The 24,949-nt window shown below is 49.9% G+C and overlaps 1 protein-coding gene across 2 annotated transcripts; it reads right to left on the bottom strand.

Moving 5' to 3' along the window:
• Nucleotides 1-1,277: 1,277 nt before the first annotated feature.
• Nucleotides 1,278-12,926, bottom strand: LOC138396256 (alpha-1-antitrypsin-like). Of its 2 annotated transcripts, none has more exons than XM_069489317.1 (5): nucleotides 12,856-12,926; nucleotides 5,461-6,104; nucleotides 3,808-4,078; nucleotides 2,446-2,593; nucleotides 1,278-1,572 (listed from the first exon to the last, which is right to left on the bottom strand). In XM_069489317.1, the coding sequence occupies exons 2-5, from the start codon at nucleotides 6,098-6,100 to the stop codon at nucleotides 1,381-1,383; spliced, it is 1,251 nt and encodes a 416-aa protein (XP_069345418.1). In that variant the 5' UTR covers nucleotides 6,101-6,104; nucleotides 12,856-12,926; the 3' UTR covers nucleotides 1,278-1,380. The 2 variants fall into 2 exon arrangements, with proteins under 2 accessions (XP_069345418.1, XP_069345409.1); XM_069489308.1 differs by lacking the exon at nucleotides 12,856-12,926 and adding an exon at nucleotides 10,971-11,054.
• Nucleotides 12,927-24,949: the final 12,023 nt, after the last annotated feature.

Consider the following 24,949-nt stretch of genomic DNA (forward strand, 5'->3'; position numbering starts at 1 on the left):
GAGGTGTGCTGACTTCACTAAGGTCACACAGCTGGGAGGTGGCAGTCTGAACTTGGATTCAGGTCTTCGGACTCTCAGGTGTGGCGTGGTTCTAGATGCTTGATGCTGACTGCATCATTAATGCATTGTGGAGGCGAAGGATCGGTGTGGGATGGGCAGTGCATTCCACGGCACAACATCATTCCCGGTGGAGATGGAGGGTGGAGGGGTGGGGAGCAAGGGCATTCAGCTGGGGGCGCAGTGGGCTCCCTGGCTGCTGCAGCCCATCAGCAGGGCCTTAGAGGATGGGAAGGGGCCACACGGCCCTTCTGACAAGGGCCGTTCAGAAACAGCATCCTGCCGTGGCACTGGAGCTGTGGTTGCTCTCTGAAGGCCACGGGGAGAGCCGTGGGCAGGAAGAAGCCAGGCTTCATGTGGCCCCAGGGGAGGGTGGGGGGTGGGGGTCGATAGTTGCTGTGCTTCGTCTCTTGTGCTGAGGAATCCTTGTAATGACCTTCCGGAACCAACAGCAGGGCCCTGGCCACGGTGATTAGGAGGGAGAAGAGGATGCAGGGGAAGTGGTCTGCTGGGGCCAGGTGGTCCTCGTGGAGTGTGAGGAGGAGACAGAAACCAAGGCCCAGAGACCCTCCTCTTGACCTGGGGAGAAGGGACCTGCTTCCAAGAGCAGATGCTTGAGGGTTTCTGAGGCAGTGATGAAATGACAGGGGCGGACGCAGGTGTTCTGGGCCAGCCCACGGAGAAAGCACTCAGGAAAAACTGCCTCAGCCATTTTCAGGGAATACCGTGAGAGACATGGGCCCACGCCTGGTCAAATGACAAAGTGGGACAAGGAGGGGACATGGTCTATCCCCTCTGTTACTGCAGTTCACTGCCAGGATGTGAGCCCGCAGCTCTGGGGGCTCCAGGGGGGCAGCCTAGAGGGGGCACAGCCCTGGCAGGGTGAGGGGCTCTGGGTGTGGGCAGAGAGCAGTGCAGAGGGAGGGTCAGAGGAGGATGTGGGGACGCTGGGTGGTCCTCTGGCCAAGGGCTGTTGTCTGAGCTGGGCAAGGCCCTCCTTGGGGTTCCCAGACACAACAGGAAAGCCTGGAGCTCTTCCAGAAGCAGATGGGCCCCAAGCCTGCAAGGTGTGGGTTCAGCCACCTTCCTCCTTGCGCAGCACATGCCTGCACGGCCCAGGTGCCCCGTGAGGATAACTCGGAGGCCCCCAGAGAGCGTGGTGAGACCTGGGTCCCATGCGCAGCCTCAGCACGCAAAGGGAGACTCAGAGACAACAGGGAGGGGTTTGCAGCCACACTCAGGAATGGGCCAGGTCAGCCCTTCTTTAATGTCATAGAGGGAGGGGCCTGGTCTCCAGGGGCGAGGCTGAAGCCAGAGATGCAGTTATTTTTGGGTGGGATTAACTACTTTTCCCATGAAGATATCATTGCCGGTGATTCTATCATGAATTGTAAAGAAAAAGGGCCTGTTGAATGAGATCTCAGGGGGAATGGACATGGGTATGGCTTCCACAAATGTGGCCCCAGCGGCTTCTGTCCCTTTCTCATCAACGGTCAGCACAGCCTTATGCACAGCCTGGAGGGGAGAGAAGCAGAGGGGGTTGGTTCTGCGCTGTGCTGTGCCCACCCCGGGCCTGGCAGCAAGGCCCCCGTGGGAGCCTCCTCCCGGGAGCACTCACTTGGGACGGGCTCCTGTCCCCGTCCACGCCCTCCCCTCCCTCCTGGTCACACAAGCCCTTCTCTGTCCTTGGAGGCTCTGGCTGATTCGGCCAGCTCCCCTCCCCCTCCCTGCCTGAGCTACATCCCTCTCCCTCCTGGGGACACGCCAAACTCTGATGGGGACGATGGCTCATCTCACTCTCGGTGTCTGCCTCCGCAGGCCTTTCCTTTCTAGTATACGGTTTGAGCTCCTTGGGGACAGGGACTCTGACGATGACCCTCCCAGGGCTCACTCTACAAGCAGGCACACAGCGTGCAGCCCAGCATGTAACTGCAGTTGTTCTTTGGTTCCCTTTTATTTGGGTGAATAAGTGGCATCTTCAGCTGAAATTACCCATTACCTCCGAATTAATAATTCACCCATAACTCCAAATCTCACAGACGGAAAAGGCCAAAAAGCCCTTTGAAATCCCTGAGCCTAAGCCTTTCTGTGTAAATGTGAGTAAATTGAGGCCCAAAGCCTAGAAGGCCTGGGGCAAAGATGAGACCAAGGGTCAGTGGCACAACCCCTAGGGAGGTCCCTAAATTGCCAACGGCACAGGAGGCCCAGCTGAGCCATCTGACCACGCCCTGTCCCAGTGAGTCAAGGGCATGTTCAGCTCAGTCTATGTCAGTATTTGTGTCCCGTGGCCCTTTCCTCAGCTTCATGACAGAACTGGGCCTGCCCCTGCCCCCTGATATTCTGCACCACCAACTGCAGGGGACAACACTGTTGTCAGGGTGACCTCACCTTGGAGAGCTTCAGCGGTGCCTCCTCAGTGACCCCTGAGAGGTCAGCCCCATCGTGGAAGACCTTAGTGATGCCCAGTTTACTCAGGACTGTCTTCAGATCATACGTTCCAGAAATGGCCAGTTTGGGAAAATGTAAATTGGCAGACCTATAATGCAAGAAAAAAAATGAAGGAGTTTCACAGCATTTCTCTTGCTCTTCTGGGCACCACCACATGGTAAAAGTGTTTTTTTCTGACTGTTTCTCCCACTCAGTGCTGTGTTACCCACACTCCAAGAAAGGAAATTGGCCTTGATTTGTTCTGTTTTTAGCTCCTCTACACAAGGAGTCAGAGAACGTTGGCATCAGGGGGATCATCTTATTTTGACAGCTTCTGAAATGCCACCTCCTCTGAGAAGCCCTCCAGGCAGATCCTGGGTATCCTCCTTGAAGTATGTCTCATCCTGCCCTGCAGTCTTTGGTCCTCCTCACCTCCAGCGTGGAACATTCCCAAGGCCTGACACTCAAGGTTCAGTGAATGAAAGAAGAGTGACTGTGGCAGGCTGAATGCCCAGCTCTTGTTTTCCATGGAGAAAAAGTGACAACTTGAGAAGGGTCTGACATGAGTGAGCAGACGGCACTGGGGCCAGCCTCACCTGCCTCGTTCTCTTTTCTCAACCTCTGGAGGGTGCTGGCAGCGGGCAGAGGCATTAAAACTGCTATTCGTATTATTAACCTGGTACCACTAGTATTTTCATATTTGTTTTACCATGTGCATGATAAACTAGGTCAGCAGGCCATGGGCATATTTATGAAGGCACAAACATACACCAATTGGTGGTGGGTATTCAGTATTGTTTACTGTTGGGCACCCAACCAAAACACACTGATGGAGTGGCAGAGAAACTGGAATATTCTGCAAACATGTACTGGACATCCCAACTCTGGCCCTTGCTTTTCTGGGCCTTCTTGATGCAAGCTCCTTCCCTGTCCACCCAGGGACATTCTACCCTTGAACTCCACACTCCACTGCTCGCTTTGCCTGGACGCCCATCTCTCCATACTTAGTTCTACACAGCATGTTGCTGGCATTGCTGTCCCTGCCCTGGGCACTGGACAGTGGGAAGGGACAGTGTCCATGCTGATAGAGATGTCCCCCGGGATTGAACCTTTGCCTCACTGCTGGGTACTGCCCCTCTCACAGCCTGCCTGGTGCCACCTGAACTCAGGGGTGGCCTCTGTCTGGAAGCACAAGGTCATGCACAGCAGCAGTGAGGAAGCGTCCACCCTCCCCAGCCCTCTGGCCCGTCCTGATGTGCCCCAGTCCTGACGGGCCTCAGATGTCCGGGCAGGACCTGGGCCAGCCCCTGGATGGGGAATCACCTTGTTTCTTTGTTTTTCAGGAACTTGGCCACAATTTCCTCGGTGAGCTCGTCCTCTAGGTGCTGTAGTTTCCCCTCGTCGGGCAGGAAGAAGATGGCGGTGGCATTGCCCACGTAGTCCATGGCCAGGACCCAGCTGGACAGCTTCTCGCAGTGGTGGACGTTGAACATGCCCAGGCGCTTCATCATGGGCACCTTCACTGTGGTCTCCTCGTCCACGTGGAAGTCCTCTTCCGTGGTGAGCTCAGCCTCAAAGGGTTTCTCCCATTTGCCTGGACAGTGGGGAGAAGTCTGGGTAAGTGAGGCAGAACAAAGGCGTCCTGAGCCCCCTGGGTGAGACACACCTCCCCGAGCTTCAGCGTCTTCATCTGCAAGGGGCCGAACGCCACCGTCCAGGCTGTTACAAAGGATTTGTGAGGATAATTCAAGACTAGAGGAAGATCCAGAATTTCTATTTTGCAGAGGCTAAGAGATGCCATCCTGGCTGTGCCTACTAAGTATCCTTATTAGAATTATATGTTTATTCGAGGGTGGCTTGTGGATTATAAGCAAAAATTTGGAGTATCAGTCATATACGTCACCTCCTGTCTGGAGCTCCCAGCTCCTTGTTAATGGGCGCTCCAGTTATCATTCAGGACAAACATTCTAGTTCCTACACCTAAGTTCATTGCCTGGACTAACAGGTGAAATGTAGATGCCTGGGCAGCCTTCCACTCTGGGGCACCGAGAGAACTTCACCATCAAGGCAGTCAAAGTGGGCAGTTGCCTCAACCTCCTCACGGGACAGGAGGGGGAGACAGGGCTGCAGAGGACAGGGGACCTGCCCTGAGTCCACAGCAGGGCTGGACCTGTGCTGACTCCAGCCTGGGCGCTCCCCGCTGCGCTACTGTGCCTCATGAGCAAGGGAGTTATGCAGTGCAGGGAGCAGCCCCTGACCTTGACTCCCACGGACGTCCCCCAGGCTATTTCCACGGGACAGTGGAAGCTGGCTTAGGACACCCTCGGGGACCACAGGATCCTGACATCTTAACTATTCAAGGGCAGGAGGGCAGGCTGAGATACAAGGTCAGCTGATCATCTGCTGTGTGCCACACAGTCCTATGTCTTTTGTGATTAGTTTAACTTCACAACAGCCTGACAACCATGGTGTTATTTTGTCCCTGATAAGGTAGGGGAAGTAGCACCTCAAAGAGGCAAAATGTCTTATGTATTGTCAAAAGCCAATAGGTGGTAGAGACAGGATTTGGACCCAGGTGTTTCAGACTGCAAAGCTGACACTCCTTCTAGGACACTAGAGTTGTCCAAAGTTAGTTCCATGAACCTATTTCCTTCATGCAGTGTGCCACAACATGTTTTTCTGGCTCTATAGTTTGGAAAGCATTACATAGTCTACATTTATAATAAACATAAGGATATTAAAGGCTCTGAAAACTTCTGCAGAGACGTTGATAATTTTGACTATTTAATCCATTATTCCCCAGACTTATTCAATGATGGCAAATATTTTAGTGCTTGTGTGCGGGAGAGTGAAGAACTCCTGCTGCAATGCATTGCCATAACCCATGATGCGTTGCCAAAGCTAGTTTATGAATTGATTGAGAATATTTTTGAGTGTTTCCATGGGAACCAGCTCAGACTGGTTGTACAACCTTACCTTTAAAGAAAATGTAATTCACCAGGGCAAAAACTGCATTTGCATCAAGATCTTTGACCAAATCCACAATTTTCCCATGAGTTCCCTTTTCCACATAATCGTTGATGTGTTTCTTGGCCTCTTCAGTGTCCCTGAAGTTGACGGAGAAGGCATCTGAGTGGTACAGCTTTTTGACATCCTCCGAAAACTTTTCCACTAGCTTCAGACTCTCGTTGATGAACAGGCCGTTGCCGGTGGTCAGCTGGAGCTCGTTGGCTGGCTTGTTGAGCGTATGGAGGAGTTCCTGGAAGCCTTCATGGATCTCAGCCTCGGGCGTCTCCGTGAGATTGAAGTTCAGGCCCTCCAGGATCTGGGTGTGGGTGTCATCCTTGGCCCCCAGGGAGAGCATTGCAAAGGCCGTAGCGATGCTCACTGGGGAGAAGAAGATGTTGCTGGTGTTGGACTCATGGGCCAGCTGGCGGTACAGCCTGAAGGCGAATTCGGCCAGGTTGGGGGTGACCTTGAGGTAGGCTGGATGGTCATGATCATGCTGGGATGTATCCTGGGAAGTGCCTTCCTGGGGATCCTCAGCTGAGCAGCTGGGAACCAAGAGGCACAGGCCTGCCAGCAGGAGGAAGCCCCAAGAGACAGAAGATGTCATTGTCCTACAAGACAGAAAAGGGGAGCCAGGACCCAAGTCAGGACATATGATGACTTTCAAGGACCAGGGATTGACACCATGCAAAAGCAACCATGGTTTATTATGTCTACTAGGTACCCAGCCTGTGCCAAGCACTGTCCTATGCCATCACCATCGAAAGAATCAGAAAGATAGCAAAAATGTAGTTGGTGCTTACCATATGCCAAGCCCTGTCCTGAGCACTCACATGTATTAACTCATTTCATTCTTCTCACAATCCTACGAGGTCGTAACATTCCCGTTCTCCATTTACAGACAAGGAAACCAAAGCCCAGAGAGGTTGAGTCATCTGTCCAATGTCACCAAGCAAGTAAAGTAGCAGAACCAGAATCACGTATCTAGTCCTGAGTCCATGCTCTGGAAAGCCCTACTTACATCCACAATGCCCCTGAGGTGTAAGTTGTATAGCCAGTGTTTTACAAAAGAAGAAACTGAGGCACAGGAAGAGTAATGGACTTGCCAACAGTTAGCCAGGAATCGGCCTGGATCAGAATCAAGAGTCCTGTCAAGCTGAACTCCCTTGGAGGCTGTCCCTCCAGTGCTGTCATCTGAGGGCCGGGACACCTGCCGCACTGGGGAGAGCATCTCGCACGATGGCGCCCAGCTGGGACACGGTGGGGCTGCGGCCCAGCCCCCTGGGGGGTGTACCCACTCAAACTCACAAGGACCCTCAGCCCCTGATGTTTTTTCTGAGAGAGGGGGCTGTCCCCACGATGCTCTGTGGTCCCAGCCACAAGAGTGGGCTGATGTCCCTGCAGTCGGCTTACCTGCCATCCTGGTCACCAGCCATTTCCTAGTTCTGGGCTCTCACTTTCAGGGGCGTTAGAGTGGCTCCTCTTTCCTTTGAAGCAGGAGTTCGTGTGTGTGTGTGTGTGTGTGTGTGTGAGAGTTGCGGGGAGTGGAAAAGCTTCAGGCAGACCTCAGTCTAATCCAGGCTCCGTCACTCTCCAGCGCTGTGAGCCAGGACAGGTCATCTCTCCAGTCCTCATTTTGCCTCATATGTAAAGTGGGGATGTTGGGAGCATTGAGTGAACGAAGTGTAGACACAGGACCTTCCATTAAAAGGGATCTGAGAGCAGCTCTTGAGGCGAGGCTGGCACGTGTTGCAAACTCAAAGCCTTCAGGCAGTAGGGGGTGAGGGATGTGTGTTTCACAGCTGGGGTGAGACCACGGGCATGTGGCTGAACCAGCGAGAACAGGCTCTGCCTAGAGATGGTCCAAGTCAATGCCGTCCACAGCAGCAGAGCCTGCACCCCCGCCCCCACCAGCGCTTCCCCCACTCCAGACACACCCAGGCCTCCGACCGCCCGTGTGTGGCCCCCTAAGTAGACCCCGCTGCCCTCGCAGATGGGGGAGCTGGGGTCTGAGTGGAGGAAGCGTGTGTCAGCCACGTAGTTAGCTACTAGGCACACAACGCAAATCCTCATCCTAATAAAATACAAAGAGAAAGGTGCTCTTGAATTGGAGATGCGAAAACATGAGGGGAAAAACTTGGAAATAAGAAATGTTGACTTTCATCTACCCCCTTGGACTTTTTAAAGTGATTTTTTTCCAATAAAGCAACAAAATGAAACACAAAACTTGTTTCTCTCTGCCACCTTTTTCCTGGGCTTCATGCCTCTAAATAATCCAAATAGAACAGACCACACATTACATAATCATGTTTGTATTTTTCTCAAACCAGCCAGTGTTGGTAGAGCTGAAGATGGTGCTAAAATTAGTTCTGTATATTTCCATCTCCCTTAGATTTCTCTTTTACTTCTTAGCTGGATTTGGGTGGAGTCCTTGATGGTTTATGGAAATTCCCCATCTTTGCAGGGCGCAGGGATCAGGAGGGAGTTTGGCTTCTGCAGGGTGGGGACACTATGCTGAGTGGCCGCAGGGCCAGAGGTTATGGCTTCTAGCTCCAGCAGGGCCATGACTATCTGCTTGGCCTTGAGCAAGCGTCCTGTGCCCCTGGGGCCTCACTGTCGCCGGCTGGACAGAGTGGGGCTGGGAGAAGACCTAACCGAGGTCCCCTGTACACTGACATAGAAATCTTAGTCAGAGGGGGATCTGCGTTTGGTGGAGCAAAACAGACTGAGATTCCCGTGGGGAGGGATGGGGTGAGGGGCTCTCCTACTCGGGGAGCTGCTGGGCTCCCAGGAGGTGGCAAGGCTGTTGCGGGGACGGGTGGACAGGGGCTACGGCTGGCTGAGCACATTTGCCCACCCCATCCATCTTCCCAGGTGTCACATCACCTACTCTGGTTTCTTCCTTTTACAGTGAAGAGTCTGAGGCCCAGAGAGGGTCAGGGCCTTGCCAAGGCCACACAGCGAGTCAGTGACAAAGCTGAAACTAGCCTTGGTTTTCCCACTCCTCAGATCACAGACTGAGACAGCTGTGAATGTCAGGACTGGGCCTCGATATTGGTCTCAAGCGTCCTCTTGGGTTCATTTTGCCTTGCAGTTGTTCCTTACAGCCTCAGGGGCCCAAGACCAGCTCTCCTTCTGCCCTTCTGTCTAGCAAGGCCAGCAGCCTGCACCCGCTGGAGGGTGGCGCTGGGGAAGCCGAATGGAGATGAGACAGGGGTGGTGAGTCCCCAGAGGTGTGTGAACACAGTGGCCAAGCTTTGAACCAGAGGAATGAAGACCTCATGGTGACATTTCTGGAGTCCTGGGCAGGTGGGGGCAGTCTTTGAGGCAGGGGAGAAACAAGTGAGTCACCCCTGCCTAGTCTCACACCATTTCCACCCAGAGCAACCCTGCGGTGTCCAGGGAAGAGAACATGGCATAAGGTCAAACACAGTGTTGAAACCAGCACTAAATAAACCCGGGTGTGACCAGGCCTGGCACTTACTGGCAGGTGGCCTTGGGCAAATGACTTCACCTCTTTGAGCCTCAGCTTTCATCTACACAATGGAGAAGAGAATCCTTTGAAGGCCAGAGATGAGGGACAGACAAGATAATGGGCGGAAGGGCCCCTCCCCGTGTGGAGGCCCTGCCTGTACCTGCGGGGGCTGAGCTCCTGTCTGAGGGGAGGCAGGCTTCTTCGCGGCCAGTGGCCGCGCTCCCCAGAACCGATTCCAGCAGGAAGGGGTTACTGCTCCGCAACCAACAGCCTCTGAGTGTGGCAAGTTTTACACTCAATTGTCCAGCTATTTGTTTATTTCCTGTTAGCTGCCGAACCCTCAGCTACACATCGGCGTCTGCACCACGCTCACCGTCACACTAAACATCAGGTGTTTTGTGTGCGCTGCCTCATCTAATCAGCCTCAAATCTTACCCTACCAGGTGGAAATTATTATAATATTAGCCCTATTTTGTAGATGGAAAAATTGAGGCCCAAAGAGGATAAGTAACTTACTGGAAACCACAGAGCTGGTTGCTTACAGAACCGGGATTTAATTCTGGACATTTTAATTCCAGAACCTGATACTTAACCCTTCTCTGTGTACAAAGCTACAGCCAGAAGGCTCGAAACAGAAAGCTTCAGAGACGGCCTGGCTAAATGAAGAGGGTCAGCACTGCTCTGTGGCTAAAATTAGAGGTTCTGAGGCCAGATTGCTCAAGTGCCACTTGCTATTAGCTGTGTGACCTTAGACAAATTATGTAACCTCTCTGAACCTCAGTTTCCTGGAGATGATAAAACACTTCCTCATAGAGCTATTGTGCAGATCAAACACGTGCAAAGTGCCAAAGGTGCCCGGAACACAGTAACTCTCAAGAAGCATCAGTTGTTACTGATGTTGTGGATCTTTTGGAGGCATCATATGGCCACCTTGGCCTTGGTTACCTCTGTAGCCCCCATGTCTAAAAACCAGAGATTGAAAAATAATATTCTTCCAACACTCCAGAGATCAAGGTCAGGTAGGGGTGGGGCGAGGGGAAAGAAGGCAGAGGTTATCTATGTCTTGCCCAGGAGGACAGAGAGGTCGAGCAGCTATCCAAGGCCCCAGCCCAGGCTTCCTGTTGCCCAACCAGTGCCTGAGACCTGGGAGAAATATGGCAGCGCTAGGGCCGGGGTCAGGAGCATGGGGTCTGGAGCCAGGTGCCTGAGTTTGAATCCTGGACCGTGGGTGATTCTGGGTAAGTTGTTAGCCTCACTGTCCCCAGGTTCCTCATCTGCAAAATGGGAATAACCACAGCAACCACCTCAGAGGGTCGATATGAGGCTGAAATGCATTTATATGTGCACCAGGCTTAGACATGGCAGGGCCCAGAGCAATTACTCAGGAAGGTCAGCTGGAACCCACGGATGGTGCCCCTCATCAGGCCTTCCTGCCTCCCACTGTGCATGAGGAGTGCCAACAAGTCCACTGTGTAGGGGAGCCCTGGCTCGGTCCTGCTTCTGGGCACATCTGGAGAGGACGGGATGTGAGCCTGCATGTCCCCCTCTCCCTCTCTGGTCCTTGACTTCCTCATCCGTGGAAGGGAAAAGATTGCACCCAGGCAGCAGGGGTGGGTGTGAGGCTAACAAGAGACAACCGAAAAGAAGGCCCCTGGGTAGACACAGGAGCTGGGCAAGCAGAAAGAAACCACTGTTCTTATTGTGCTGTTGCCGTATCTTGGCTCATGCTCCACCTGGGGTGCCAGGACCCTGGAGCCAGACACCCTGGTCCACATCTGCTTACGGGGGCCAGTTGAGTCACCGGGAGGTACTGGGCAGGCTCAGGAAACGGGAAACCACCTTCAGGGCTGCCGTTACTATGACGATGCAGCCCCCTGCATCTGCCCAGCATCCTGGGGGTGCTGCCCCTCCACACCCTCCTCCACCCCAGGCCTGCCCCTGCCTGGGGGGTGCAGAGCCCTGGGGGCCCCTCCGCAGCCTCTCCTGTGAAAGGCTTACTTACGATTGACTCCCTGTCCCAGGGCTGGCGGTGGAGACCGAGGAGAGGAGACAGAGCCCTGGCCTCGTCCGTATTTAAGCAGTGGGTGCAGAGGGGCAGCAAGGGAGGGCACTGGTGAATATTAACCAAGGTCACCCAGTTATCAGGGAGCAAATAGGGGCTAAGTCCATTGGCCAGGGCTTGCGCCGCCTGCCCACGCTGCGCACGGCCTCTGCTCCTCACGCCAAAGGGAGTCTTTGTTCCTGGCTCATAAACCACCGTGTCCTGTGTCTGAGGTGGGGGTGGCATGAGTCAGACGGTCTCTGGGACAGTACCACTTTGCTGGCCCCATGCTCTCTCCGGGAAAGCCTCGGTGGCTGCTCCACCGGTAGCAGGCGCTATGCCAAAGACGCACTGCCGCCCGGGGGGTCCAGAGTGGGTTATGAGCCCATTTGACAAACGAGGAAACTGAAGCCCAGAGCAGAGAGGCTGCCCATCCAAAGTTAGCCTCAGATACCAAAACCCTCTCAATTTCCCGGGTGGGAAAATGGGGCATGACCGAGGCGGTCACAGCCATGTCAGGGTGGCACAGGGTGGCCATGGGACAGGCTAGGGGCTTGGGAGTAAGTCTGTGAGCTGTGCTACCTCAGGCAAGCCGCTTCACCCCTCTGAACCAGGAGGTGTTTTCACCTGCATCCCAGGCGGTTGGAAGTTCCATTTCCAAGCTCGCTGTCAGGGACAGACAAAGCGCCTTGGGTGGAGGCCTGGCACACAGTAGGCTCTTGCCTGGGTCTGCGAGCCCTGTGTTCAGCCTGCTCTCCGGGCCGCCCTGAGCAGAATGTTCAATCTCTGGCCAGCCTCGGGCCTGTTCCTACTTCTGGCTCCCAGAAGACCAGTGTGATCTATATACTGCTTGGATTTTCCTTGGGGACATGGCCCCTGCCCTGGGACTGTGGCAGGCCTTTGGGGACTGCTGGGGGTTGAGGGAAGGGGTGATGCAGGGCTGAGTCCGGTCGGATCCCACTCGATTGCAATCCCTTTAAAAACCTAAGTGAGATGGCGTCACCCTCTGTGCAGCCTCCGTGCCTGCTTAGGGGTTGGATCTTTGCTGAACGAATGCACGAGTGCATTTTTGCGCTTCTCTCCCAGTCGTGGCTCCACGGCGGGGCTCTGCCAGGTGAGTGACCCACGGATTCTATGGCACACAGATTCAGGTCAGGGAACCCACTCACTGGCTGTGAGACTTCAGGCAAGTTGTCTGACCCATCTGTGCCTCAGTTTCCCCATCTGTACAATGAGGACCATGATAGCAAGTACCTTGTCGGGCTGCTGTGAGGCTGGAATGCAGCAGGTCCAGCTAAGCGCAGAGCCTGGCGCTGGGTGTGCACAGCAAGCCCTTTATGATGTCGCCCTGCCCCACGTCAGTAGGCCTCCCTGCTGCCGCTGGGGGTGGAGTGGGTGGCAATTTCAGGAGCTTTTCTCCGGGCGTTCTCATCGAGAACCCCTCCTTCCAGGAGGTGGGAAACTGAGTTCAGACCCCCTCTCCATCTCTTCTCTCTCTCCCCCTCCCCCAGCTCCATCATCTGGCTTCGGGGCCTCTGGTCTTTCCCCTGAGCTGGCTGAAGGGACACTTCCCTCCAGGATGCCACATCCGCTCCTGGCCTGGAGCACTGGTCTAGGCACTAGGCTGGGCTGCCCTCTGGACCCCCTGGGCACTTCTTCCCCTCTCCGGCCCTCTGTTTTCCCCTCTGTACAATGGCCTCCCTCTAAGCCCACCTGCCCCTGCCATCTGTCATACTCGGTGGGTAGTGGCAAGTGGCCCATCACCCCCCTTCCCCCAAGCTCTGTCCCCTCTGGCAGGGGCAGGCAGGTGGCCTGGGGGCTGGTGGGGCAGTGCCACACCCCCTACCTGGAATTCCTGGCAGTGGCCACACCTCCTGCAGCAGCCTGACCCCCTCCTAGGCTGAGTCTCTGCTCACTGGTCCAGGAAGGAGGCTCTGTCTGGGTTCTGACAACACTTGGTCAGGGAGGGGCAGGGAGCTGGGACAGGAAAGAGGCTGGGGTTGTGGCAACACTTGGTCGGGGAGGGGCTGGGAGCTGGGGCAGGAAGGGGCCCTGCCCATCGTCAGGCAAAGGCCAGACCTGCCCGTCCTGCTCTACCTGCCAGTGTCCAGGCTATGTGATCCAGAATGAGTCACCCTGTCCCTCTGGGCCTCTGTAAGAGGAACAGTCACACTGCTCAGAGGATTACTAGAAGTGACAGGCGCCCTCTTGGCACGGAGTCTGGCACAGGCATCTGGCAGGTTTCCTGGGCCAGCTGTAAAGGGAAGGGGACTGAGACATCTCTGAAATGCCCTGTGGGAGCCCTGTGGCTGGGAAGGGACCATGTGTACAGGGGAAGCGTGTGTCACAAGCATGAGGTGGGAACAGTGGGGGCTCAGAATCGGGGCTCTGCACTTTTGGGTCAAGGGCTCCAGGCTCGGCCTTCGCTCTGCTCTGGACACCCATCCTGGGAGGACGGGCTGGGATGGTTTGGGAAAATGAGCAAGAGCAGAATCCCGGGGGCAGGGGGCACTCAGCGGCCACAGTGGGGAAAGTCCTGCCCAATTGGTCACTGCTGGAGTTGTCTCTTGCAGCATCTGGGCTGATTCCCTAGCAGTAAATGCATTGCGGGAAGAGCCAGGGGGCTGGCGTGAGTAAGGGGCATCTGAGGAGACCCTGCCCCTCCACAGGGCCCTGCCTGGAGACGGGAGCCGCATGACGTGGGCTGGAGAGAAGTGTGAGAGCGGAGGCTGGGGGTCTGCAGCACGGAAGGGAGGCGGGTGGGGGACACTAAGGCCCTGGGCCAAGTAGATCAAGGCCGAGTGGCTGGTCAGGAAGACAATGGTGGCCTTCAGGGGACCTGAACCCACTGGCAAGTGCCCAGGAGAGCACTGCCCGCCCCTGCACGCAGCACGCCACGGACACCCTCACTTGCAAATGCCCCACCTCCCAGGCACCAGCCTCCTTCTTGACTAAGGTGTGGGCTCAAGAACTAAGCATCTAAGGTCAAGCCTTAACTCCACCACTCTCTTTCTGTAGGTCTTAGACAAGTCACTTAACTGCTCTGTGCCTCAGTTTCCTCCTTTGTGAGTTGGGGAGAATATAAGAATAGTCGCTTCGCCCAGGCTTGTGAAGGTCAGTTGACAACATTTAAGTACTTCAGGCAGCCTGTCGGGCACAGGATGGCCCCAAGTCACTACCGACCACCAAAGGTCATGACCTGTGAGGATGTGTCCTAGCCATGGAAACCCTTTCAGATGGGTCCCAGGGGCCTAAGCGGGAGAATGACTGCTGAATTTGGCCCCAGGCTCGGGCAGCAGCACTGTGCCCAGGGACACCTCCAAGGTTCAAGCTTCTGTTGGCACTGTCTGGGGAATGGACACGCTTGAAGCTCTGACTCGGGGGGATGGGGGGAGGGCAGGGGCAATATATATAACCTGAACTTTTTTACCCTCATAATAAGCTGAAATAAAAAAAATAAATAAAATGAGGGCAATAAATAAAAAAATAAAAGAGGCCATCAATCCCCTCTCCAGGGCCTGTGCGCATTTTGCTTCCCGAAGGTGCAGGGCCAGGTGCATTGAGCACCTGTGACGTGCAGAGGATGTGGAGAGACCGGGGCTAGGCGGACTTGGATTCAGGGCGGGGCAGCTTCACGTCCCTTCTCTGAGCCTCAGTTTCCTCATCTGTGAAATAGGGATAAGAGTCCCTCTCTCACATGGTTGTTGTGAGGCTTAAATGAGGTGAGGCTGGTGGGGTGTTGAGCACGGAGCCTGCCCCGTTAGCATAACCGACACTCGCGTCTGTCTGCGCATAGCTCGTTTCCTTAGCAGGCTCAGTTGCACGTTGGGGCTGATCTTCCAGGAGAGGCGTTGAGTCTGCACTGTTCATTCACCCCCTTCCAGGTAGTTCGCGAATCATCCACCTTGCAACACCCTCGTGGATCCTCTTTCCTTCTGTGTGAACCTCCGGGGCCACTTCCTGTGTGGGGGACAATTTCTGCTTTTTCTGGAACTATTGAGCTTACTCACGGTTTTTTTGTTTTTTACTCCTTATCCTTACTCAGATTGAGAAAAATAAAGCAAATCTATGTATTGTCAGCAGCAATATAGTTAATAGAAGGAACAAAAGACACACCTATAGCTTCCTCCCCTTCTTGTTAAAATTAATGAAATTAATGTTTTATTACAACTGACGTTTTCTGCATTTTATTTTAACATTACTCTTTTGAGGTTATAGACCGTGATGGTCACTGTGGACTCACTGCTTTTAATAGATTCAACCGGTCCTATTTATGAATAACTGTAATTTTGATTTCCTTTTGATGGTCAGATTGTCACATTTTGGCCAACAGGAGACCCTTTAAGTTTTCTTCTTTTCTCCTTTCAGCAATCTCTGTTCATGTTTCAAAAAGCACACGCTTGCCTTCTAGCAATGACACTATGTCCCAGGCCCGTCTTCATTTTCTCCTGCCCTAAAACATGATGTGGGGGACATTTTCTGGGAGGAGAGAGCAGGCAGTGACAACTGTCCCCCTGGGAACCACAGGTGGGGCCGGATGTGCAGGACTCACCCTTTCACGGGGGCCACGGGAGACCTGGCAAAACTTTGGGGGCTAATGGGAGAATATTTGCATGCTACACATCCGATAAAGGGCTGAGAACTAGAATCTATAGAGAACTCAAGAAAATCAGGAAGAAAAAGTCAAACAACCCCATTAAAAAGTGGGCAAAAGACATGAACAGAAACTTTTCAAAAGAAGACAGACTAATGGCCAACAACATATGAAAAAATGCTCAACACCTCTAATCATCAGGGAAATGGAAATCAAAACCACAATGAGATATCACTTAACTCTAGTAAGAATGGCTTTTATCAAAAGTCTCAAAACAATAAATGTTGGCATGGATGCGGAGAGACAGGAACACTCATACACTGCTGGTGGGACTGCAAAGTAGTGCAACCTCTGTGGAAAGCAATATGGAGATACCTCAAAGAGCTACAAGTAGACCTACCATTTGATCCAGGAATCCCATTACTGGGCCTCTACCCAAAGGGAAAAAAAGACATTCTATAAAAAAGACAGCTGCACCCGAATGTTTATTGCAGCATAATTCACAATTGCAAAGATGTGGAAACAACCCAGTGCCCATCAATACATGAGTGGTTTAATAAAATGTGGTATATGTATACCATGGAGTTTTACTCAACCATAAAATAAATGGGGAACTAATACCTCTTGTATTGTCCTGGATGGAGCTGGAGTCCATTCTACTAAGTAATGTATTGCAGGAATGGAAAAACAAACACCATTATGTACTCACCATTAAAGTGGAACTAATTGATCAACACGTATGTGCACATGTGGAAATAACATGCATCGGAAATCAAGCAGGTAGGAGAAGGGGAGGGGTAAATTCACACCTCATGGGTACAATGCATACTATCTGGGGGATGGGCACATTTATAACTGTGACTCAAATGATACGAAGGCAATTTGTATAACCAAAACGTTTGTACCCCCATAATATTCTGAAATTGAAAACAACAAACTTTGGGGCGTATTATTCAGAAATACAACGGCTGCGTGGGTGGCTCAGCTAACAGCATAGGGTTCTTAGCACTTGCCCAACATGGACCTTGGCCGGAGATGGTTCGATTTACCCTGCTGACTTCCTCATGTTGACTTTGAGCATTTCTGTTTGCTTGGTTTTAACCAGTCTCTGGCTGCTTTCATTTTATGATACAAATTCACAAACTGACTCATTGAGTGACATGTCACCACCTGCATCACGGCTGGTACTTCTGGAGCATTTTAAAATAGTTTATCTGTATTAACTCGCACAGCCCGTGTAGTAGGCACCATTATTATCGCCTTAGAACAGGTGAGGACACTGAGGCACACAGTTACCTTGATGTGGACGATATATCACTCCCGCCCTCCCTCCCTTCCTCTCTTGCTCGCCCCTCGCTGCTTCCACGCTTTGTACAAACCCCGTTATGACAGTTGTGACGGCTCACAGCTGCTGAGCACGTAGTTCATGCCAGAGTCCATTCCAAGCAGTTTTCACAGATTAACTCCTCATCCTCACATCGAGCCTGTGAGGTCGATACTTTTGTTATATCCTCGTTTTACAGATGAGGAAACCGAGGCTCACAGTGGTCAAGCAGCTAGCCCCAGGTCATGGCGCCCTCAGGCCGTGACACAAACTCCAAAGCTCCACTGCTGCGTCCCCAGACTGCAAGTTGCCTGAGAGCAGGACTGTTTTTTTCGTCTCTGTGACTTTATCCTGAGCACAAAACAGGTGATGGAAGGTTGCACGATGAACTGAGTTCATCAAGGATCACAGAAACGGAGAATTTCTTTCATCCAGTGGTTAAGGTGTCTTGCCAGGGTGAAAGTGTGAAAACCTTTTGAATGCTAAAAATTTGTATAAGGTGTGCAATTTTTAGGTAACAAAACAAAACAAAAGAAGAGCAGTTGCTTTGCTATTTGAGCTGGAAGTGCAGACTGAGGAGGGAGGGCTTGGCAGGTTGCCCAAGGGCCCCCAGCCAGGAGCCAGAGCCCGGTTTTCCTGATGGCCAAGCCTGGCTCCCACCTCCCAAAGCTGCTCCCCCTCTGTCTCCTCTGCCTGCCCCTTGAGGAAAGGGGGAGCAGTTCTAGGGAGGACACCAGAGCGGGGAGGGAGCTGTAATGATGAAATGCCACCAAGGGGAAGGAGAATGGTTCACACCCTGCTGTCCCTCCCTCCACTCTCCGGTGGCCCCTCCTGAGCTCCCAGCATAAACCCAGCCAGAGCAGCCCGTTTTCCGATGGGTTTCCGGCTGCCAAGGCACTCTGTTAGCAATTTATGTACGTAAACTCTCATTTCCCCAACAGCTCTGCAAGGAAGGTTTTATTATACCTACTTCGCAGGCGAGGCTCGGAGAGCATGGATAGGAAGACTCTATAAAACCTCTCTTGAGTCCTTCTCCCTCCCCACATCTTCCTGATACCGCATCTAGATATGTTAATTCAGATATATTAATTTTTTACTGAGGTGTTATTTGCGTGCAATAAAACCATGAATCCTATATATATAGCTCAATGAATTTTTACATTTGTGCACATCTGTGCAACCACAACTCTGAGCAAGAGAGAGAACAGATCCATCCACCCAGGAAGTCCCCTTTCTGTCCATGTCCCAAAGGTAACTTCTGTTTTGACTCCTGCCTCCATGGAGTGGCCTTGCCTCTTCCAGAACGGCACGTGGAAGGGGTAATACAACACGTACTTTCCTGTGTCTGGCTTCTGTGGTTCAACATCACGTTTCTGAGATTCGACTGCATGGCCATGTACATCAGCAGTTTGCCCCTGCTTCCTGCTCAGTACTGCTCCATTGAGCGGAGGCGCCGCAGCGAGTCCATCTGTTAATGGATATCTGGGTTGTTTCCAGTTTTGTCTGTTATGAATGGAGCTTCTACGAGCACCCTCCTCTTCCCTGCAGTCTGTGAAGCATTCCGGTAAGCAAGCGGAGACGCAGTCAGACAGACAGAGTTCAAATCCCAGATCTGCCATTGGCTGCTGAGAACCTGGAGCCAGTCGTTTAATCTCTTTTGTCTCTGGAATGGAGATAACAGCTCTGGCATCCTGGGGCTGCGGATTGTTAGGATTACGTGAAATTCCGATCATGCAATGCCTGGCTCAAGAACTATTTCCCTGTTCTTTCACGCTCAGGGCTGTGTGACTGTTGTTTTAATGGCAGCAAAATAGAAATCAAATGCTTCAGTGAAATGGCTGGGAACAAAAGCCAAAATTGCTCCAGAAATTTAGGGAAAAATCAATGATTTCCATTCTACTTAAACCTGTTGTTAGGGTCTGGTCTTCGGTTTTCCACCCTGCATTGCGCAAGCCGCGCAAACACCAGCAAGGCCAACATTGCTTCCCGCCAGCAAACAGCGAGGACGTGTGTTCCGGGCCTCTCTGCCCTCTTCCCTCTACCCCTGTCCTCCGCGGGGGCTCAGTGGGAAGCAGGCGGGAAGGCTGAAGTCTTGGAAGTCCTGTGGGTGGGATTAAGGGAGCCGAGTGCACACTTGGAGAAGTGCCCCCCTCTCCTCCCATGCGGGAGCCCCCAAGCCACTTGGGGGTGAAGGCAAACATTTTGCATATGCGTGTATACACGTTACCACCCCCACAGGAGACTTTTGGGGTTTCCCTTCCTTGTAGAGGGGGCTCTGGAAAAATGATGGTCCTGACGCCGTCAGGGACAGTGTGGACTTTGGCAGGATCACAGAATTTGGGGACAGTCAGAGCTGGGCTCAGATCACTGCGGATAAGTTACTTAACATCTGGCGGCTTCACTGTCCTAATCTGTAAATGGAGATTATGGTTCCGAGGTCTCAGAGCTTGTTAGTATAAAATAAACGAGTACACGGTAAGGACCTGCGCAGAGAGGACACTCAGCAACGGAAGTGAGAGAAGAAAACAGATCGGAATACGCTGCATCCGTGAGAGCCTATATTTGCAGAAACTAAAGTACATGCATAGAAGCCTCTGGAAGGAGACAAACCAGTGATTATCCTGGAATGCGGACTTACCAGCCGGGACAACAACTTTCACTTTGTTCTTTAAGTTCTCTTGTTTATGTTCTCACAAGCATGGGTTGCCTTTATAAGAAACACACCTTTCATTCATTTTCACTTAACCAAACAGAAAGACTCTGTATTTAAATATGTGACAGTTTCTTTCAGGATCTTCTAAGAAGGTGACATCCTCGTGAGTCTGCTTTTGCCTCTTTGCTTTTCCCCCAAGCGCCCATGCCGCAGAGGGCAGTCTGAGGACGTCAGACAGCACAGGGCCCAAATCCTAAGCCGATGAGTGAGAAGTTAGGAAAACGATTTAATCTTTCTGTGAGCCCAGCAATGAAATCGGGATATGTACCTACTTTGGAGTGTTTTAGGGAGAGCTGAGTGAAATAACAACATACGGTCCCAGCACAGAGTGGCAGTTCCCCTCCCCCGTGTGTGAGCTCGGTCTCCGGAGATGTTGCTTCCAACAGTCCTGTGCTGGGGCCTCACCCTGCAGAAACTAAATTTAAGTGACTTGCCGAGCAAGTTTTGCCCTGGAAAAACAGCATTGCTCCTGTTCCCCGTGTCACATTACAGTAGCTACATTATATGCATTACGGCCATGCAATATTTCAGACTCAACTCTGGTGCCTGGAAAGGTCCTTAGGCCTGTGTTTTGTCCTTCAGTCGACCTCCTGCGGTTTGCACCAGGTGTGGTGTATCCTCCAACCCCAGACTGGAGCCTCCTGGGGCTGGGGGCCCCGGGGCCTGGATTCCAAGCCTTATCCCATTAGCCGTATTCATAGGGAAAGACCTTGGAGAATCCACTATTTTTGCACATAAATATTAATAGCATCTTCCAGATGCAAAAGCAGTACCGTTAGATCCCTGTTTCGAGCCTTTGCCTTCATAGTTAATCATATGATCATCTGGTCACCTAAGGCAGAACTCCTGTGAAATTGTGACTTGTTTTCTACCAAAAAGTTTGGTAATCCTTGAGGATTTGCAATTCTCCTGAATTCAGGGCAGTTCTGAGAAACGTCTCCATGTGTAATTTTCTAAATCATGATTCCAGATTAAGTGTGACTCCCTATACAACTGAACACATGAATAAATCAACAAAAAAATGATGTTGGTATTTTCCCCCTGCAACTTTAAGCTCAGTGCATTAAAACATCACATCAGGAAGGAACTACATGTCTGTGAGCCACTGAGATTCTTCTTATTATTTGTGTGTGTGTGTGTGTGTGTGTGTGTGTGTGTAGAGATGGGGTCTTGCTATATTGTCCAGGCTGGTCTTAAACTTCTGGCCTCAAGCAATCCTCCCGCCTTGGCCTCCCAAAGCTCTGAGATTACAGGTATGAGCCACCACACTTGGCCAAACCATTGGAATTCTTAATCTGTTGGACCTTTTACAGCCCTGGGATTACCAAATCTTAATCTGACGAAGTTGCTGAGTAAATTTCTTAATTCCACAACCTAGACTTTTCCATACCTTATGGTAACTTCTTTCCTCTTTCATTTAAATTTGGCATTAGTAAGGATGCTAGGAGGAAGCCAGTTTATAATTTTGACCATTTGTCTACCACACTAAGCAATAAATCTAATTAGTAAATCTCTCATCTATCTTTCCTGATGGATTTTTCCCATAGAGGCCAGGAGCACCATCTTTGATCTTACGATTTACATGAAATTTTGAAATCTCCATTTCCCCGTAGTTTCATGAATTAGCCCCATCCTATAATGGGCTGTGAGATGTTACAGTAAGTTCTGTATGCTTAGTATGTGTATACACACACACACACACACACACACACGAATTTAGCACTTGGTACTTAAACATCTTGGAAATCACATCTACTCTGCCTTTGCAGCCTGCTTCTTAATAACGGCTATGGGGAAGTGTGCAACGGGAGAACAAGTACAGCGACACATTGTTCTTCAGGCTCCCTGTGTCTGGTTTGGATGCCAATAATCTTAGCACGCGGCAGCAGCCTATTTCTGAATTCCCCTGCTTCCTAGGCCCAGCCAACAACTGACTGTACACCCTCCTTGCCTGCTAACAATGGGGGAACACAAATAACAAATACTTTTACTGAGCAGTGTTTACAGGGGCCACTGTAAGTGACAGTCTTGCTGACAGCAGAGATTATAACTGACTCTAATGAGGAAACTATCATCTTTATCTTGGGGTGTTCCAGAAGCTGGCTGCCAGGCCACAGTAGAAACTTTCAGGAGAGCGAGGGCTAAGCTGAGTGTGGGAGACATTACCAGCGCTTACCAATATCTGGTTCTCCTTTTCTTCTGGGCACATGGAAGGCAACACTTTCCAGCCAGCTTGCAGCTGGGCAGGTCCACGTTGTGCCCGGAGAAATGCTGGAAGAACTGCTGTGCCTCACATCTGTCCCTGCCTCACATCTGTCCCGCAGCAGTAAAGGCCTCTGAGTGATGCTCCAGGCTCTTCCTCACAGTGGTCACTACGGGGCTTGTGCTGAGATGTGACACCATAAGAATGGACACCTTCATCACCGTATTGCTTCCTGCATGGTGCCTGAAGAACAGTTGGCCTGAGAGTTGTTCAAAGCCATAGCTGACTTGCAGGAGAGAGAAGTTTTATCAAAGCCACTAAGATGGTTGGAGCTGTTTGTTACTGAAGCATAACTTGATCTACCCTAACTAATACAGTAAGACATTGACATGTTGCCGAAGCCACCTCATGCTGGAGCCTGCTCATGACTGCAGAATTCCTGTTATAAAAAGTGTCATTTTAGTTAAAATAATAAATCTCTTATTTGCCTTGAAGTGATTGAGGTTATCACTTTGGTTTTTAGCAAGCCATAAATAGAAACAACAATTCTGTATGATTGATGTATGACTAGATCCTAAGTTGTCTTAGTCCATTAATGAATTCAACTTTACCATTTTTAGATAAAACCTCTCAGAATTATTGTGCCTGCAAATGAGATGGTGTGCTGGCTTATTAGGTACTTTCTTTTAATAAAAATCTCAGACACGTCATACCTGGGGGTTAAATAGCCTATATGAAAGTCATGTATTATAGAATAATAGAATGTATTTTAACACATTTTTATGTCTTTCTTATTTTTTTTTTTCATCAAAAACACATCTTACTTATTTGGTATACTTTGTATACAGAGTTATATATATTAATTAGAATTTTTAACTCTCAGCTTTAATTTCTAATGAAAACCTGGGAAGCAAGAAATTTTGAACTATCTGTGATATGTCAGTATTTTGTAGATGAGAACAATTTTATAATTTTAGAAACATGTTTCCCATAATTTTTGTGTATATTAATAAACCAAAATATATTTAGTCTTTGTATAAAATTTAAGGAATCAACAACAAACTTATGTTTATGTTCAGTATTTTATTTTATTTAGAAATGGCCTGGATATAACTTCAAGATTTTAAATCACATGAAAAGACAATTTATAAATGTTTATTCCATGTACATTCACCTAATTTGTTTATTTTTTAACGATTATACCAATACCAAGGTTACTTATGAAAACCCAGATATTAGACAAAGCGAATTATTCTTTCAAGTTATTTTTTTCCTGTTAACCATTTGTGTAGCCTGTGAATGTCAGGGGTTCACCTAAGTGAGAACCTTGAAGTTAAATACACATGTATTCTGCTGATAATTCAGAAGACACAGCTGTTTTCATTAAACCAACAATATTAAATTAGTCTTATCAAAAATTTTCACAAACAAAAATCATTCTATTTTTAGGCTGCATTTATTGTTTTATGACCTTAAAACATCTGGCAGAAATAAATATAATCTCGTCTGACCAGTAACCTCAGGCAAAACTATGCTGACAATTAAGTGACATTAAACAAAATGAAGACGTTTTCATTTTATCAACAAATTAAAACCCAGCTTATTTATCAAAGATTTACTTAAATCATGTGAACTAAAGGGCATGTGGGTTAACTGCTATATATTTTAATGATTTATACGAGTAGTCACTTATCTAAATCAATCTCCATAGAATTCCTCACGGGATTCTGGCTGACTATGCCAGATTCTACTGTGTGGATACAACATACAACATAATACACACATATATGTGTAGGCATGTCTATGTACATACATGAAGTTCTTATAGGTTTCATTTTAGAATTTTAGTCATGAGACAGGAAAAGATCATAATTCAAACTGGTTTAAAAAGGACAGTTGAATCCAAATTATATTTCTGACAAAATGGGACCTGTTCATGTGGCCAAATTGTATTTTTCCAGATTGGGAATCTGATGAAGTTTGTGGACACAAATTTTGAATAAAGCAGCAGTTTGCTTTTTAAAAAAAGTCTTTAACCTTTTTTTCTCCTTTTTTTTCAGTTTTAAATGAGTTTAGGGGTTAAATATTTAAATGTTTACATTTTAGCTAAGCCAGCTGAATTGTGTAAGAAAAACAAAATCGCCAAGCAGCCTTGAATTTTAGTAACAAATCTATCTTTTGTTTGTCGGTCTGGTTTGCAGTCAATATGGGTGAGGAAGTGTTTTAGAAAAAATTATTTGCAGGGTTTTTTTCTGGCTGTTTCTGGTCCATGCATGGCAGACAAAGCAATTTTTATGCCAGACAGGGACACCTTATATTACTACTCTGAGCTCAAGATTTTGACCTATTTGGTCTCAGAGCCTACCTTTTTTTTTTTTTTTTCAACAGGGTCTCATTCTGTTGCCCAGGCTAGAGTGCAGTGGTGTCATCTTGGCTCACTGCAGCCTCCAACTCCTGGGCTCAAGAAATCCTCCTGCCTCAGCCTCTCGAGTAGCTGGGACTACAGGTGTGTGCCACCATGCCTGGCTAATTTCTTTCTATTTTTCATAGAAAAGAGGTCTCTCTCTTGCTCAGGCTGCTCTCAAACTCTTGGCCTCAAGCGATCCTTCCACCTTGGCCTCCCAAAGTGCTAGCATTACAGGCATCAGCCACCCTGCCCAGTCCATTAAGAACATTTATCTAGTTCTTTCCATTTACAATATCAATCTTTCAAGTAACTGTTTCATCATCCTAAGAGATTGTTAACCAGGCAAACCTAAATTTACATTTTCAAAAAGGATGACTTAGGTGTCTAGGTTGCTGGTTACCATGGAGCTGTTGTAATTTGTATAGCCATTAAATTAAAGCCCTTTAAGACTTTCTTTTTTTTTTTTTAATCTTGGTTGGAATACCATAAGCAGTGAGTTTATCTTAATACCATCAGAAAAGTCAGAAGATTCAAAGTAGGCAGAAAAAAAAATAGATAGAGAACTTAGAAGGCTGTAAATGTTAACTGTATAGTTGGTTGCAGTTTCTAATTCAGTTCTAGGAAAACCAGGCTTGGAAAGTTCAAATGATCCCCTTTTAATAGCGATAAATTATTCTTGGTGTAACTTGCCCATCAATT

This window comes from Eulemur rufifrons, chromosome 2 (assembly GCF_041146395.1).
Source record: "Eulemur rufifrons isolate Redbay chromosome 2, OSU_ERuf_1, whole genome shotgun sequence".
Lineage (NCBI taxonomy): Eukaryota > Metazoa > Chordata > Mammalia > Primates > Lemuridae > Eulemur > Eulemur rufifrons.